The sequence below is a fragment of the Genypterus blacodes genome, unplaced genomic scaffold (genome assembly GCF_046128005.1).
Source record: "Genypterus blacodes isolate CSIRO-AG114 ecotype Tasmania unplaced genomic scaffold, CSIRO-AGI_Gbla_v1 ptg000112l_1, whole genome shotgun sequence".
NCBI classification, from domain to species: domain Eukaryota; kingdom Metazoa; phylum Chordata; class Actinopteri; order Ophidiiformes; family Ophidiidae; genus Genypterus; species Genypterus blacodes.
The window spans coordinates 667,433-685,802 of NW_027466916.1; the positions used below are offsets into that span (position 1 = coordinate 667,433).

The following is an 18,370-nucleotide window of genomic DNA, read 5'->3' on the forward strand; positions in this document are numbered from 1 at the left end:
TGTGTGGGTTCGTATCTACGTGCATGCATACACTGAAGCTTTTGTGTTGCTAACCTGTTCCACACATAATCACTGTTTACTGAGTGGTCGGCGGTGGGTGGTAAGAAAGACCTCACAGCCAACAGCAGGTGCCACTCACACACACACACACACACACACACACACACACTCAAGCACAGCCGTTTGCCAATCACCTCCTGTCACGTGGTTCTTTATTGATTGATGACATTGACAGATTTCATACAGATGCTGTGTGCTGATCCTCAGAGGAGTTTCTTCTTTGAGCCATATGTCCGACTCTCACGTTACAGCAGATTGTCTCACTCTGCTGCCGGGTCGTTCCATTGTTGTGGCTATTTATAGTGGCTCCTTTACGGTCCTCACATTTTAACACATTATTGCCTGCCCCGTTCTTGGTTGTGATAGAAACCAACCACAATCCTTTCTACGCCTTTGCCTCCCTTCAAGCCCGTCTGTCGCCTAATTGTGCGTCTAAGACAGTTGTCGTCCGTAGGTTGTTTGTGCGGCCAGTTTGTTGGCCGAGCGCTTGCATTTGTCACTGTGCGGCGTGCATCTGTGCCTCCGCTACGCAGTTACACACCCACCAGGCAGCTCCGAGTTGAGGCCGTTTGCCAAGCCGTAAAACTCCTCCAAAAGCGTTTCATCCCCCTTCAGCCTTTTGAGAAGTATTCACACTGCCCTCCCCGCCGCCTCCACTCTGACTCAATTCACAATAACGTGACACTCTATCTCCTTTACCGTTTCTGCTCCCTTAATGAAAATTGATAGTCTCTCTCTCACACACACACACACACACACACACACATACCCCGACAGCCATTGATCTCGTTCCAATAAATGATTTATAAGCCCGCTGTAAGGACACCCCTCTTTTATTCAGATGGTGACAGAGGTTAGGTTCAGAGGGTTCCTCCGAGGGCCCCAGAATGCAACAGGAGCGTCATTTAGTTTTGACCGCAGCACACGTTTGGTTGTATTCCCCCCCCCCCCCCCACCCCACCCTTCTATCAATGGCGCCATTAAAGACACACGTCTCTGTCTCGCACACCAAACAATTGGCCCGAATAAAAACCGATGTCAATCAGCTGTGACCCCGGAGTGACCTGGAATTTCTGAAAGTCTCTGAAGTCCAAGCTAGGGAAGACGTAGGTTGAAAACAAGTGTTGATGAAGAGGAATGGACGCCGCCTTTATGAGACTCTGGGTCCCTCACTTCCATATGGGGGTGCTGGTATTTTCCGTATCTTGTTTTTCCGGGTGGTTCTAGGACAACATGGCTGAAAACACACAGGATGTCATCGGCGTAAAGCGATATCGTAACCCGAAACGCTTCTCTTTCCTGTTGGTGAGGACAGACGGCGTGATGCGTGGCAGCGTTCCATGGGAAATGTTGTTTTTTTTGTCACACAGCAAGAGGGCGGATCTCGTCATTTTCATCCGGTATCTGTGTTTGGCTTACGTGTGTGTGTGTGTGTTGTCGTGGGCTGCAGCCAACACTCGGCCCCTCTCTCACACTGTTAAACAAGCTCCGCGGCCAAGCCGGGGGTTAAGCTTAACATTCCCTAAAGTCTCGTCTGGGAATTGTCACGTCAAGGAATGAGAGCAATCTGAACCTAACTGGACTTGACTCGCATGAGGGTTAATGGTTAAACCGCCGCAACAGATCTCCCCTTTGCCTCAGTGGAGATGATTAAGCTCTCACAAACATCTTGCAGAACCTTCCCACATTCCTCAAATGCTAATGATCCATCTTTTAAACGGTTTAATGGATTTAAACAGCAGCTAGAGTTTCTCCTTGACCTGCTCCACCTCTGTTGTTTTGATGGTCATTGTTGCAAAGGGCTGCAGAGATCCATAAAGCCAGGAACCGCTTGGTCAAGAGCGACAACGGAGTCCATTCATCCTCCAGTATTTTAAATTCTGTCCAATAAAGTGCCAAAAGCAACAAGTAGACACACGTGTGTGTGTGCGCATGAAGCGAAGACGCCACAGCTGGAAGGCTGTTACAGAGGAGCAGCCGAGTCCACGTCTCCTCAGAGGGAGCCGGGCCTGCTTGGAATGCAAAGAAGGCTCTGTGAAAGTCTGAACTTGAGCCTGAGTCTTTATCCGTACTCTTCTATACATCGAGTTTCTCAGCGGAGGATTAAATGCTTTGTTTTGACTAATGGCTACAATCGACCCAGATACCAGTGGACATGAATCTGCAAAACCCTGTCTCTCTCTATTATAAGTGTGTGTCTGTGAGAGAGTGTGTGTGTGTGTGTGTGTGTGTGTGTGCAGCTGACGGGTCTTTCAGAAAAAGCAGGGCACGGGGCCATGGAGCTGCAGCTGCCCCCTCTATGCATTCTTTGATAGAGAGAAAGATGGCGGTTACAGCTAGAGACACACACACTCTCTCACACACACACGCCCATGTTCGCATACAGAGACGACATCTTCACGACACCACTTGAGGGTCCTGCGATGTGCACGTTGTGGACACAGGGAGGGGCACATGAAACATGAACGCTTCAGTATTCAGACAATTACCAGAGCAGTGGAACGACTCACTTACTGCTAACGGGGGAGAGGGGGGGGGGGTGCGTCTTTAAAACTGGCATGTTTACTGACACACCCACACTCTCACACACACACTGAGTGAAAAACACACACTTGCACGCAAACGTACAGTTCGTATACCTGCCTTTTGTTTAACCAGCCTAACGTACGCAGAGGGTCAGCCGTTACTTTGTTTATGGTGTGTTTATCTGGAAAAGATACTGTAGCTGTCCCACCTGTTCCCTATCTGCCTTGTACGCACACACACACACACACACACACACACACACACACACACACACACACACACAGAGTTCAATAACAACACAGCAGTAATTGTGCTTTTGTTGCATTTTACATTTGTTTCAATATTTGTTTGACAAGCTCTTCTTCTTCTTCTCTTTCTCCTCACCCTCTTCCACTTGTGTTGTCCAGGTTTGGATGACAGCCTGCAGACGTACGTTAGCAACTTTGAGCGGGAGAAGATCAGCGGGGAGCAGCTCCTGAAGATCACCCACCAGGACCTGGAGGAGCTCGGCGTAGCCAGGATCGGCCATCAGGAGCTGGTGCTGGAAGCTGTGGACCTGCTCTGCGCTCTGGTCAGTAGCTCCCTGCCGCCGTGTGCGTGCGTGCGGGTGTGTGTGTATTGGTACAGCTGCAGGGATATGGGGTAGACTTTCTAACAGAGCACTTTCAGAAGCTGCAGCAACACTTACAGCAGCCCTGGGGGACATTTTGGAACGGCGTGGCTCAGAGACGAGAGGAGATCAGACCACATGGGCCTTGGGCTTGAAAATGTCAGTTTGAAGTGATGTGGGTGATGTTTATAGAGGCAGATAAGGGCGGCTATCAGGTAGTGAAGGGCAACGGTTTGATCTGTATAAGAGATTAGTTGTTTTCTCTCTCGTTTATCTGTTTTTTCATGTTAAAGGCCTTTGTCCTCTAAACAGTACACAAAGAAATAGAGTTTACGAAGCATTACCTTCATAACAGGTCTATTGCCTGGTAAGTGAACGCCACATAGCTACAATGCGCCAACGTGCAAGAAACGATGTCATTGACCTATTTTGTCTTTTCGGCTAATCTCTGGCATTTGGCTTTAAATATACTGAACACACAGAACAGACACACACCTCCAACACACTCACAAAAGTGTCAGGCAGGTCAGCGGTTCCTGACCGCAACGTCCGTCACCACAGAGCGAAACTTTCTCCGCCTTCAGCGAGCGACTAAAGACTGCAAGATGATGAAAAGCGTCCATGCCGCCGACTGAAGGAGAACCAGGTTTTTTCTAGCAGATGGGATCAGTTTGGAGTTTTATCACTTCCTGTGCCATAAAAGTTGCAGATTGTGGTCCCTGCGTTTTGATCGGCGTCAGCGTTTCTCTCTTTATGTTGTCCTAAAATGCTTTACATCAAATGTTTGGCGAGAGTAGATATCTAGCACTTAAGTGACACGAAAGTATGAGATGAAGGCTTCGTCTCTCCGGGTGTGGATCAGGATCATTTCTTAAGACGAATATTTCTGTCGGTGGTCCGCCACCTCAGCATTTGGAGGCGTAGATGGTAGCAGAGATTCCCCTGGGAATCGGGACACGTGCGTTGGAGTCTGCGGTTAGCGATCCGCTCACATCTGATCCTCATTGCTGGCCTCATGCGTGCAGCGCTGGGGCCACAAGTGTTGAGTTTGTACGATGTAGGCGGGACTGTAAACGCAACGTCAAGGTCTCAGCCAACAAATCTCTTTTAAGGAGAGTATACAAGTTTAATTGGGACGCGGGCGTTCGGGTTTGATTGATCTCTCTGACTCCACCATCGCCCTGTGACCTTAATCGTTCTCTGTTTGATTCCCTCTCTGCTCCTCATCACTTCGTAATGAAGTTGTCTTGTTTCATGATAAGACCTTGTCATTCTGAACTTAATCACAGTTCTTGCAGTGTGTCCATACCTATGTCCTCTTCTTACTATCAGGCTCACATTTCTCTAAATCTTGGTGGACGTGAAGCCTCAAGTCATTTTCCTTTCAGTTCGCTTCACAAATTTGCTCCATTCTGTGTGAAGCCATTATCGAGGAAGTACTTGGAGAGCTGCCTTTCCATCTTCCGTCTCTTTTCCTTAGAACTTCAGGCAGGAATGTTGCACTCTCTGCAGCCTTTAACCTCACACCTCCTGTGGAACCTTTGTGGTTAAATGTTTTTTTTGTGTCTGTATTAAGAATGAGGCCTCGTCCTTCCACGGCCCCCCTGGGAGGAAGTGAGGCCCCCGATTCAATTAGCTTAAACTAAGGCAAGGTCACTGCTACCATCAGGGACGCAGCCCGCCAGCACCAACAAACACCCCCACGTTCCCACACTGCGTCCTCCCCCCACTTTCTCTCTCTTTGTTGACTGTTGCGTCACAGACTTCCTTTTGTCACAGTGTTTCCATAATACAGATCTCGTCTGATCACGTTACCTTTGATATCACGGGGACCTGGGCTGATAAACGGCCTAACACACGGACCTGCAGACCCACATATCCTGCTTCTCTGTTCGCCAAAGAGCAAACTGTCGTCTTGGGACATAGAAAGAACATTTCAATTAATTAAACCAGACTCCTTTTAGCCATGATGTCTTCTGCAGAGTTGATGTAGAAACCCAACACCTTTTGATTCATTCTTAGACCCCTGGTGACCGACTGAGAGAGCAGCCAGCCCCTCTCCACACTCACAAACACTCCAACCGCCATCAAATTCATATGACAGATCGCCCGGACTCTTCACAAGACTCTTCTCAAGCCTTGGAACTGCCGTAAATGTGTTTGACTGTTGCCTTTAAGGGAGAATCTGTCCTGTGTACACGACACACACTCGCACACCAGAGGCCAGGCTCCGTACATGTGTATCTTTTACAGACAGGTCTATGTAACGCATACAGTGAGGGCAGGAAGTACCGAGTTGTGATATCCACTCTCCATTTCCCCAAGGACACTTATATCCGCGTATACTCCCTTCAAGGAGGCCTAACAAGAACCTTGAAAACAGCTTTCCCGACCATCTTGAATCTAGTTTATCAGAATGTCTATAAAAAAGCCTCTGAGAGAACGTAAACTTGGCGCTCACTTAGCAAGAGAAGCAGCATTTGATCTGAGCCACAGATTTTTACTCTGGGGTTGTTGTTGTTTTTTTTTCGCTCAGCTGGCAGCGTGGGACAAACGCTCGCCGGACATCTGTGGTCCAGGCTGAGCTCTGCTGTGACTGTGATTAGCTCGTTGATGACGAAGCCAACAGGGACGTTTGATCTGGAAAGGCTCACGTCGCTTTTGTACCAATGCTCCATTTTCACTCTGTGTATAAGTGAATGGAGACCATCAGACCGTGTCTCCCCCTGTCTCTCTCTCTCTCTCTCTCTCTCTCTCTCTCTCTCTCTCTCTTTCGCTCTCTCTCTCTCTCTCTCTCATCTTTGCTCGTCTTTTATGATGTTTCCTCAGGCACAGTAGTTTTCATGTCGAGTACACCACAAGCGTGCCTGCCTACAGCTCCTGTTTCACTCGTGTGCAGTGATTCCATGGCGACCGAAACGGGTGAAGTGATTGGCAGCGTGTGTTCATCCTCTGAGCAGTCTAACCTTTTTCAAAGGGATATTAGAGCAAGGCTGCCGTTTCTTCTGCTCACCTTTAACCTGCCCGATTACTTCAAACTCATGTACTTACGTCAGTAGAAGTTCTTAGACGTCCAGGTCATTAGATGTCTAGGAGTAGAAGCTCAAAGACAACTGGAGATGTTGGAGTACACAGGAAGCGAGTGATTCAAGTTACTTCTGGTCGCTAAAGGAATTGTTCCGGAATATATAGGGTTAATATGTAATTTGGTTTGTCCTGAGAAGATGTCTCTCAGAAAAGGTGGCAGCGATCGAGGAATCACTCTAAATTTACAGCAGCGATCGTCTTGAGTCACCACTGAATCTCTTATGCTTCTGAAAAACATTGTCTCATACTGGAGCAGATTTGATGTTTATACTGGGTCTCATACCTTCTGAAGGAGCTTAGTCGTATTGGTAAAGAATGCAGAGGTACTTCACCTCACAGCAGGTCCTCTCTGCACTGTGTGACCCTTGATACTGTGCCAAGCTCTTTAGTGCACGTGAATGACCTCTACATTTACGGAATGCTAAAGCAGGAAGTAACCCAGAACCAAGAATGCAATCTTTGCTCCGCTTGATGGGAGTCAGGTGATACACACACACACACACACACACACACACACACACACACACACACACACACACACACACACACACACACACACACACACACACACACACACACACACACACACACACACACCCTAACCTGAAGGCCCAGAACAAACCTGGAGAACAGAGAGGAAGTTTCACGCCGCAGTTTACGCGAACAGACAAGCAATCTTAAATCTCACCTGTCAAAGCGGTGATTACAGCCATTCATTGTGCAGGAAACAACATGTTTCCCCAAGAATTAAGACTTGCGGGGCCTCCCAGATCCGGATTTTAAGAGCAGGAGGGTTGCTGTTGCTTTGTCCTTGAGTTTGATTGACAACTCTGCTGTGATTATCGCAACGTAGAGTTAATTATCCATGAACAACTTAACGTCTGGGTTTAACTCGTGTGATGTAATCTGCTCGTTTCAGAACTACGGAGTGGAGACGGACAACCTGAAGAATCTGGTGGTGAGGATGCGAGCCGCCACCAACGGCCTGCACATGGCCACGTCTGACCGCAGGAAAAGCCCGGCGTACGACGGCACCGCCTCACGCAAGCCGCCCAACGACTTCCTCACCTCCGTCGTGGAGCTGATCGGTGCCGCAAAGAGCCTCCTGGCCTGGCTGGACAGGTAAATGACACCAGAATCATACCTGTATGTGAAGATCTTAGCAACGGTCTACTTCACTTCATCTTACAAGGCTTTGAATTGGATTTGGATCGTTTAATTTCTGACTAACTTGAAAACACACACGTCTGCTGCAGAAAGCTTTACAACGAACACGTGAATGAATATGTAAACATTCCATAGTCCGTGAACGCACCGTCAAACAAACCCGTCTATTGTTCACAGACACGTTCTAGAAATGCATCATCTAGCCGGCTGCTGTCCGCCCTCTGGTCGTGTTTGTCTTCAGGTCTAATGTAACACGACGGGCCTCTGCAGCATACTTGAAGGCCCTGTGGCGGTTTGGCGCCGCATGTTTAGCAACCATTTTTTGTAGTTAATAATTGTACGTTCAGCAGGACGAGGGAAGAAATATTATAACCAAGTCTGCCCGTGGCCACTCAATCATAGCGAGGTTCACCGGGCTTGTTGTGGAACTCGATGTTCATAGATTCTGTGGCTAATTCTCCGTCAGCGTTTAGTCGTTGTTAGGAACAGCGAGTGCCACGGTTACACGCTTACAACTGTGATCTCCAATTAGTGACGATAAAGCCATATGCTGATGACACCGCTTCCTTTGTTTCTCCTTCTTTGTCTGCTCTCAGGACGCCTCTGACGGGGATCAGCGACTTCACCGCCACCAAGAACAAGATCATCCAGCTGTGCCTGGATCTCACCACCACAGTTCAACAGGTCTGCACACCGTCAGTTCCTTCAACCACACAGCAGCAGCAGCAGCAGCAGCACGTGTAGCTAGCCCCCGGGGGGAAAGACATCCACGCTTTCCTCAACTTTTTTCCACAGCACATACCAGCCCGCGGACATAGACGCGCGGGATAAAGTGCAAAAGAATAGAGTTATGGGAAATGTGGTCTGGCAGCCGTGACGTGAGGCCTGAAGCCAGCAGTCTGAGGACGTTATAGCCAACGCTGATGTTTTTCTTGGGATTAACTTTTCCTCTCTTGCTGGCTAATGAGGAGACCCCCATAGTGCGGCGGGGGAGGTTTACTGCTAAACATAGCGTTTGTGTTTACAGTTTAATAAAACACCCCACTGGTGCTCTTTGAAAGGTGCCTGCCAACATTCCTCGGGCCGCCTCACTCCCTCAGCCATGTGGTTCCTGTTTTTGCCTCTCTGAGATGCTCGCGGTGGGAGAGACCCCCCCCGCTCCTCCCCACCCGCTGTCTGAGACCACTTCCTGTGTGTAGATTTAATGCAGCGAGCGATGAAGAGGAGGTCCAGCTGACTGCCAGAGACCCGCGTGCATATTCGTCGTATTTCTGCAGACGGTTGCTTTGCCGTTGCATCATGGATGATACAACTGCGCGTTCGCTTCTTGTCGGGTTTCATAAAAAGTTGGAGTGCTGGATTTTCTCGAGCCCGAGACAAAGAGGAGTGGCCGGCTTTAGTCTTTGTTTGCAACTCGCTCAAGTGAAAGCGTCCGCCGCGACTGCAGGTGTGATTTCTTTGGAGGCTTATTGCATTAAGAGAAATCCTTTCCCACAGTGCCCGTTTCCTCACGTGGGTCTGGGGTTTCAGAGCCTCTCCTGATTTACTGTGGGTGTCTCGGCTGCGGTCATCTGGGGGAAAGTGGGGGTATAGGTTTCCCACACACCGTTCAAAGCGGAGGGGTGGAGGAGGGGGGGGTTTGTGAATATGGTGTGGAGTAATCTCCTGGTAAGGTGCTGAAAGGGTCCGGCAGAACTGTGAGTGATTGGTTTTCCTCACAACAGCTGGAGGAGAGACGCACTTGAAGTTTCCCCGAGATTTGTAACGAAATCGCAGGCAGAAATTCCTCCGCCTCTCTCACGTGTTTCACGCCAGGATTGAGCAACGAGCACAACTGCAGAAACGCTCACGCCTCACCTCTCTGCACCCCCGGAGCCAAACCTGAACCTTCCTGCTCGCTTTTTCCGCAGCAATTGAATTCCACCGGATCTTCATAACTCATCGCCTCTCGCGCTCCGGCCCGGTTGATATAATAGATCAGACGGGGGGGGAGTCTGCCACGGCGATTAGCTTCATGAGGCGGGAGGGCGACGTGAGGTTCGCCCGCCTCCTTCATGAACTTCGGCCAAGAATGAAAGCTTTTCAGAACGCTCGATTTATGTGTCCCGCTTGAGCGAACCCTGTGTGTTCAGGCACAATGGGACACGGGGCATAAAACTGAACGAAGGCATCACCCCGGCTCGGCCCGCATGTGGCTGAGGAGGTCTTTCACCGATCACATCTCTCTTCTGTCCCTGCGCTCATCTGTTCTTACTTTCCGATCCTGGATCTTGGAGGAGATACAGGATTTATTTCTCATCTCGTGCTTTTCTTTCCTATAAAAATTCCAGTAGGCAGGCCAAGGAGAGAAATTTGACAAATCCGTCCATCGTACGTCGACGTCTTATGAATAACAGGATGTCGGCGGGTCAAATCTTCACCGTTGCTATCCTTGGCTCTCGTCTTCTCCTTCCCCCCGCCCCCTGGTGTGAAGGCAGCTACACACCAGCGTCGTGCCAGCACTTCTCTCTCTCTCTCTCTCTGTCCCTCTCTCTCTCTAAACCACTTCATTGCTCCACCGTGCAAATCCGCCACGACGGCAGATCAAAAGGCCCCGCCGAGCTGCACACAGAGAGTCATCTGATCCACGCCGGCTGCGGGATCGGATCCATAAAGCGAAGGATCAGTACGCCTGGGGAATTGCCCGTCAGACTCCCAGCGCTTAATTACGATCTGGCTTCTGTCTAGCAGACGGACAAAGACGTGAGATCAGCGTCCGGCGCAGGATGCTACTGTTTCGTCTCAAACAGACCTTGGAAACATCAGAATATATATTTTTAGCTGATCCTTCTTGGCGCAGCTGGCGGTGGAGTCATTCTACACAGAATACGTAGCTGCGTGTTTATGCAGGCTCATCCAAATTCCTTGTGAAACCACCATATATCCATAGCTTATTTTGGAGAGTATATCATGCAGAGACGTAATTATAGCACTGCTGTATGTCAAGCCTAACGTATTATGATTGTGTTTCTCCGCACGTCGTGTTCATGCTGGCTTCTCTGTTTGGCCCGCTGGCAAAGGGAAATGTGGCTGTGGAGTCACGTGTACGCTGTATGAATGTACCAAAGGGGTTCTGTGCTTCAGAACCGGGAACGCTGGAACGCAGATGTCCTCGGGAGTTTTCGCAGCTCCGGGTTGGAGACGGAGACGCCGGAGAGCACGGGATGTCCCCGGGCTTTGATGTGAAGCCGTCACCCACAGCCTCAGACAGCCAGGCAAAGCTCCTCAATGCAAACAAAACCCCCGGGCCAGTGTGACGAGCCAAGTGCGTTTGAACACAGGCGCTCCCCTTTAACCCAGAGGAATGTGCAAGCTATGGAAATATGGAAAAAGTTGTTCGACCCCCCCCCTCCCTCCCTCCCTGCTCCCTCGCTGTGTGCACAATGGATTTACAAAGAGCAGCAGCGCCGGCTTTGTAGCTGGCACATGTCTATGCATGTCACTAACACTGCGAGGGCCACAGCTCCGGTTTCTTCTTCATGTGGCGGCGACAGAACCTCGTTGTTGTGAAAACTCTGGAGAAACGACTGAAGCGTTTTCTCTCCCCTATACTTTTGGCAGAAATGTTTCACCTGTAGTTTGATTGATGACGGTCCTGTCCTCAGGGCTTTCCCGTAGCCCCACCCCCCAACCTAACCAGGGTGCCCCCCCCCCCCCCCCCCCCGTCACCAACAACACAGACACAGTTGTCAAAGCAGCTGTAACAAGTCCGACCGCAGCGCCGTGTAGGAGCTCTCAGAGGGGGCGGGCCGCCGCCGCCGTCCCAGCTGACTGGGCAGATAATGGGAGCTTTCACACCAAAAGGGTTGAGGACTAAATTAGGAACAACTTTGCCCAGAAACATGCAGAGGTGTCCTCACTCGCATTAACTCCTGCCGCTCCTACCGCCGCGGAGATTAGCGAGATTGCTCTGCCTCTCAGGGACGCTTGGGTCTTGTGAGCCAGCGTATAGAAGAAGAAGAAGAAGTTGTCAGTTCCGTGCCCAGACGAGCTGGGGTCACAGCTCCCTCGTGACCTCTTTGACCCCCCCTGCGTCCACCGGCCCACCATCTTAGACGGCAACTGTGGGAAAGAGCGACGCCTCCAAATGTTTTCCACAGAACTTCTCTCCACATTATTACACGGTTTACGCCAGCGTCCCCCTGCCGTGTCGTCTTCGCGTTTACGTTACAGCCAAACTCGGGCTTCACGCGGAATTACGCAATTACAGCTCCCCTATGATTTAGGCAGGGAGGTCATTTCAATGTAAAGGCTGTGTGTCTGTGGCTGTCCTCCATGTTTCTCAGTTTCTATATCTGGAATGTTGATTACATCGTATTTACTCGACCCCTATACTTTCTCACTCAGTACCCGTTGAATAACCTTCTCCTCCTCCTCCTCCTCCTCCTCCTCTTCCCGGTTGTTTACTGCCCGCATGTAACATCCGCACATCTAACGCCACTTTGCTCTTTGTTACAGGACTGCAGCGTTTACGAGATGGAGGAGAAGATTCTTGAAGTGGTGAGTGCTTCTTATCGACGCTCTTCTGCCTTTGCTTTGGCGGAAACGTCTGTTTGACCGTCGGGGGGGGTAAATGTCTCTTGACGCACTTGAGTTATGCGACGTCCTCTCGGCGGTGAGGTCGTGTTTTCTGAGCGAGTAGAGCAGAGGGGACTGTAGGTCCGTGCCCCAGCGGAGGGGGAGGTTCTGATACACCCGGGGGCCATCAATCAGTGTTTCCTGTTGCTGACGCTGTCCAGACTCCTTGGTTGAACGCCGGGCTTCCTCCAGCGCTTCGTCTCTCTCTCTTAGACACCCTCCGTGAACTCAGTGTCTCTTCCTTCGCTTCCTCCTTATCTTTGTTCTCAACCTGTGTTTCCTTGTTGTTTCTTTTATCATCTCCTTCTCCTTTATCTTATTTTTCCTCAACTTTCTCTCACTATCACCCCCTCCTCTCCCCCCTTCTGGTTCGTCTCTGCTTCCTCTACAAAGCAGCTTGTTCAAAATGCATGTGACCGCGATAAAAAAAAGACAAAATGGCCTCTAATGATGACAAATGGATGCTTTTTGGGCTCAATCAAGCGAGGGACGCGGCATAAAGCAGTGCCTCGTGCTTGGGTACATCCACTTAATAGCAGACTAATGGCCTCTGTTAGCATTAGGACTCTCAGTAAACATGAATACAACACTTACAAAGAGCGTAAGATAATTGCCCCTGATGAAGGAAGTAGCTGATGAAGGATAAGAGGTTCTTTATGTCCTAACATAAAACACACACACAATGCCTCCGCTGGTTTTAGAGACGACGTCACGTCAGCAGATTAGACACACGGCCAAGTTCCTGAGCTCCTCCTAGTTTCATTTCTTAACGCAATTCCTTTGTCGTCTTTCCCCCCCCCAGTCCAAAATCTTGAACAGCATCTGCGATCAGACCGTGAGAACCACCTCCGACCCCCTGCTGAGCCAGTCGGCGTGCTTGGACGAGGTCCAGCTGACCAACATCAAACCAGGGGAGGGACTGGTAAGGAACGCTCCCGCATCATGCTGTTCTGTTCTCTCTTCCTTAGGGTTCTTGGGAGATTCCGCAATCGCCCCACTTCCTGTTTTCCTGACGTCACCGTAGACAAGAATGCAGATCACGTGTGACACATTGTGACATAGTTTCTCTGCCAGAGGGAATATTGTGTTTTGACTGAAAACATTAATTAGGGCTTCTCCTGGTTTCGTCTCCTCAGGGGATGTACATCAAGTCTACCTACGACGGCCTACATGTCATCACTGGCACCACAGAACATGTAAGTATGAGGACATCGGGTCCTTTAGCCCCTCCTCCTCATCCATATTCAGTATAGATCTGCAGCTGGGCCACTTTATTGCAGTTTGATACAGAACAAAACAAACTTCTAAACTCCTTTATTCCTATTCATATCATTATCGGAGTAACTTGCTGTACTTGAGCGCCTCCCCTTCATCCTCCTCCACATCTTCCTCTTCACTCTCCTCCCACCCTGCCGAGGACAAACCAGTTGTCTGAGGGAGTTAAGAAGCGATGATCCGTGAAGGGAATCGTTTGTTTCGGCACTCGGTCACCCTAAAAACAAAAACATTCCTACCTTTCCCCACGCGCGCACACACACACACACACACACACACACAGTGAGACAGTCAGTTAGTGAGTAATGCCTCGGCGTCACCTCCACGGTGGGATCGTCACGCCTCGGCCCCATCGCTGTGAATCAGGATCTGATTCCTCACCCATAATAACTGTTTAATCCAGTTTGGCATCTGTTTGACACGACACACAACCAAACTGATATTTATACTCTGCAGAGACAGTGTGTGTGTCTGTGTGTGTGTGCGTGTGCGTGTGTGTGTAATGATTAGTATCGTTTGTCTGTCAAATCTTTGGCTCTCTGATTACACGTTGAGACATCAAATATAGTAATACAGTCAATCTGGGAGGGAAGGTGCGAAGGTTTGCAAGATAGTTTATCTGACTTTCCTCTTTGTGTGTGTGTGTGTGTGTGTGTGTGTGTGTGTTGTGTAGTCACCAGCAGACCTGACGGGGAAGATCCATGCTGGTGATGAGGTGATACAGGTGAACCAGCAGACAGTGGTGAGCATCGCATACACACACACACAGAACATAACATAGAGGTAGATGAAGCCCATGCTGCATACTGAGCCGCTGCATGTGTGTGTGGTTGTGTGTTTGTGTGCGTTTGCCGCACATTAGGTGGGCTGGCAGCTGAAGAACCTGGTGGTCAAACTGAGGGAGGACCCCAAAGGTGTCGTCTTACTCCTCAAGAAGAGGCCCACAGGCACTACAGGCTTCACTCCCGCCCCACTCAAGAACATGCGCTGGAAGCCCCCGGTACAACAGGTAGGACACACACACACACACACACACACACACACACACACACACACACACACACACACACACACACACACACACAGTCATACAGTGTTTCCCCTGTCATCAATGAAGATCAAGGAAAGCCCTTGCGTGTCTCTGAGTCGATATTATCAACCAATTACCAGCTTTTTTTAGGGAGTTGGTCGACTGAACGAGTACAGACAAGCGTGACTGAGAGAGCAGACAGAGGGGAGACAATAGGAGAAGAGAAATAGAGTAAAACATGATGTCACACAAAGGAGAGCGATGTCAGCAGAAGGCCCGCGTTTACGAGGAGCTAAAGGTCGGCGGCCAGAGGGAAGCGTGTGACAAACCGCGACCTTGTTTACTCGTTTGAGACCTTAAATGCGAGAGTCTGAAGCAGGCGGGGATTACAGAGTGATGTTATGCCACGAGATTTTAACAAAAGAGCAAGGAGGAGACGTTACCGGAGCTTTCTGCACTCACACACAGCTGAGAGAAACATGCCGGTGATTGTATTTGTAGCTGGTGGAGGCCAAGGTTGGGTCGCAAACACATCAAGGCTTGAAATAATTCCCGTTGTTTGTCTCCTACCTCCTTTTCGGGGAAAAGGTCACGGCTCTCTGAATGGCTTTTGTTTAAAGAAAATTCCAGTCTCCAACGGGGCAGCTGATAAATGTTGAGCTAATAAAGTTATCTCGCGCTAATGCAGTTTGCCGTCCTGCCTCGGGTGGACAAATTAGGTCACGGCTCGGCTTTTAACCACGTCTCCGCACCTGAGCCCCAGCCTGTGCCTCCGTCTCGTCCCGCGGAGCCTTCTTTGTTTTTTTATTACACCTACAAGATCAGATGATATCAGGCGAGAAGGGGTTTCTCCGAGGAAACAACAAAGAGGCTCTCATGGCGCAGGCCCAACGTCAACACGTCTGCCCGCCCGTCTTGTCTTAACAAGTCGCCGGGGATATCAGACGCCGTCTTGAGTTTATGTACGATAAGGAGGCTCCAGAGGGCGAAGCGGAGACAGATCGCTCAGGCTGATTCAGCAGTGAGTGACACTTTGTACTGCTGTGTCATTCGTACACAAGAATGCAGTGATTCACAACATCGCAGCTCCAATCTTCAAACCATCATTAGTTTGTCACATCCTGTAACGATTTGGTGTGTGTGTGTATGTGTGTGTGTGTGTGTGTGTGTGTGTGTGTGTGTGTGTGTGTGTGTGTGTGTGTGTGTGTGTGTGTGTGTGTGTGTGTGTGTGTGTGTGTGTGTGTGTGTGTGTGTGTGTGTGTGTGTGTGTGTGTGTGTGTGTGTGTGTGTGTGTGTGGGGCTCCCGGGCTTTTATTTCAGATTGAGTTTATTAAAGGTGTATAATGTTACTGAGAGTTATTGGGATCTGAACAGAAAAGCAGTGAAGGAGTTTTTGGATTCAGTCTCCTTCATGTTGTTGAGTGTTGGAAAACATATCTGTGGTAAATGAGAAGAGTTTTAAGTACACGTCTCAGAGGTTATTTTGGACTTCACTTCACATTTTTTCCACAGCTTTACACTCAAGGACACAGGCAGGCACACACACACACACACACACACACACGCCACATCTGGTGAACAACTCCCATTTCAAGGCAGGCGTGCATTTAAGTTGGAAGAATCTAAACTTCAGGCCGCTAAAGCCAAAACTAAAACATTTTATTTGCTGACAAAGCAGGTGTGCATGTTTTTGTTTCTGTTCGGATCAATCATAAACTCATTGATTGTGTATTTCACAGAACCACACCTCCCTGATCAGAACCCAGTCTCCCTGCAGCTCAGCCAACGGATCCACCAAGAAGGAGAAGCCGGCCATCTACGAGCTTTACATCCCTCCTCCTCCCCCGATGCCCTACACCCCGCGGTGAGCTTAGTCCCCACCCTGACCTTTGACCCCGACTACTTCTCCTCCTTCCCGGCATTTTAAACAGTTTTGTCTTCTCCCCTGCTGCAGAGAGCTGAGGGGCGACACCTTCTCCAGCGTCAGCAAACGAACAAAGGGCTCCGAGTCGCCCAACTCCTACCTGGACCACGAGAGCAGGAGACGCTTCAGCGACTACGACAAGCTGAGCGTCGGCTGCCCCATCGAGGCCAACGTCATACAGCCCAGGATGAGGGACCACAGGGCGTCTCGTGGTCAGTGCTTCTCTTCAGGAACCTGAATACTGAGCGTGTGTGTTGTTAGGATAGGTCTAATGAACGTTGATCTCTTCTGTTGTTTGTAGGTAAGCCCCGGCCGCTCTCCATGCCCGTGGACACCTGCGTCGGCGTGGTCGATCCTTACGCCAAACCCTGGGCACAAGGAAGGAAAGGTATGAGATTCACACACACACACACATTTCTGCTTTAATTTTAACTTTATTAGCTACAACTGTACAATCAGATTTGTCGTGCTTATTCCAATATTCTGTGTATCAAATCTAAAATGGACACAAACGTCTCTGTCCCCTTCTCTCTCTCTCCCTCTCTCTCTTTTCTCTCTCTCCGCTCCAGGCGATGACCTCCTCTACAGGTACCTCAGCAACGAGCGGATCCCCACCATCGCCGAGGAGGTCCCCTCTGTGTCGCCGCCATACAGGCCGGCGGGGGAGCGGCACCTGGTGCGGGTGGACCGCGTCCGCGGCAGCCGCTACTTCTCCTCCAACTCTGACCTGCATAACAGCGCCACCATCCCTTACCCGGAGGACGCCAAGAAAGCCCCCGCCGCCCCCCCGGCCTCCAAGCACGCCTCGGCAGAACGCTCACTACTGGTCAGTTGGATCACGCGGCTTAAGCTATTGACTCACTGATGATGCGCTTCCTGTCCGGGGCTTCCTGTTCCTGTCTTGTCCTTCCTCAGTGCCTTTTTAGTTTTTTTTTTAACGTCCAGCTGTTTGATCTCGTAGCAGCTTTGGGCTCTCTCATACTTTCCCCCCCCCCAACCCTCCCACTACCTCCATACTTCCCTGGTGTCATTACTACTACTACCAACTACTGCTCTTTGTAGTACTCACTACACTCCCCCCTTTAACACGGCCACACACACCCCTCCTCCCCCCACCACCACCTCCCCCTGACCCAACCTCAAGTCCCCCCCCTCCGTCTCAGCCTCAAGAGGACCTGCTCAGGCGTAGGACACTCTGGACTCCTCTGTACATACGTATTAAGTTATATCACATTTCAGCCGCTCTCAGACGCTCTCTGGTACCATTGTTTGATATTTTACTCGGTGAAACTGTCAGAAAAAAAAACTTTGCTTCTTATTACTTCAGTGATGTGCTTACGTTGATATCTGCATAAATAAGTTTTGAGAACAAGTGAAACAAACAGACTCTATTGTTAGTGAACCTGTGCTGTTATTATGTTGCTTTTCCTTTTCAGCCACATCTCCCCTCTGCCAATGGTTGCCTCTTGTAAACTATGCATATTCTGTACTTGAGAACGATATTTTACAGTCACTTTAGTCGACACGTCAATGCATCGGTTGTTTTGGGGAGAGGATGTCGTATTTTTCCTCGTGCTGGTTTTTGAAAGCTATGCATTGTGTTCAGCACAGCCTAAACCAGTGTTCTTCAACCGGTGTGCCATACGGTGAGAGATTGTCAGGTGTGCCGTGGGAAATGTATCCAACTTAACTTAATTAGTCCCCGAGCCCAGATCGCAAATTTCGAAGCGCGTGCCTTTTGTGCCTTGGCTCAAAAAAAGATTGAAAAACACTGGGCTAAACTTTGGCGTCCTATCCTTTCCCGTGCACTCTGTAATTACCCACCTAAAGGGCCTTTACGTGCAGTCGCTCCACGCAAATAACCAGCTTGTTGACGCCGGGCAGTTTGACCCGGCCTCTTTACAGACGGGTCTCACATTAGCACGGAAACGCTTACAGATAAACAAAGAGTCTGGAGAGGTAGAACGACAGTATTAACTCAGCAAAAACAAAACACAGGGAAGAAGTGTTGATTTGTTGCTTTATCTGCCTTTTTGTAAGATTTGAATAGTATTTTATTAAAAGTGCAGTTCAT

At 49.7% G+C, this 18,370-nt stretch overlaps 1 protein-coding gene across 1 annotated transcript in view; it reads left to right on the forward strand.

Moving 5' to 3' along the window:
- The window catches only part of cnksr3 (cnksr family member 3), a 29,890-nt gene extending 11,520 nt beyond the window's left edge, over positions 1 to 18,370 (forward strand). The window contains exons 2-13 of the mRNA XM_076161595.1: positions 2,994 to 3,157; positions 7,203 to 7,405; positions 8,047 to 8,134; positions 11,948 to 11,989; positions 12,870 to 12,989; positions 13,204 to 13,263; positions 14,016 to 14,084; positions 14,205 to 14,351; positions 16,112 to 16,236; positions 16,327 to 16,508; positions 16,598 to 16,684; positions 16,866 to 18,370. Coding sequence (XP_076017710.1) covers positions 2,994 to 3,157; positions 7,203 to 7,405; positions 8,047 to 8,134; positions 11,948 to 11,989; positions 12,870 to 12,989; positions 13,204 to 13,263; positions 14,016 to 14,084; positions 14,205 to 14,351; positions 16,112 to 16,236; positions 16,327 to 16,508; positions 16,598 to 16,684; positions 16,866 to 17,161 — 1,583 coding nt within the window. The 3' untranslated portion in view covers positions 17,162 to 18,370. The remainder of the gene's footprint in view (positions 1 to 2,993; positions 3,158 to 7,202; positions 7,406 to 8,046; positions 8,135 to 11,947; positions 11,990 to 12,869; positions 12,990 to 13,203; positions 13,264 to 14,015; positions 14,085 to 14,204; positions 14,352 to 16,111; positions 16,237 to 16,326; positions 16,509 to 16,597; positions 16,685 to 16,865) is intronic.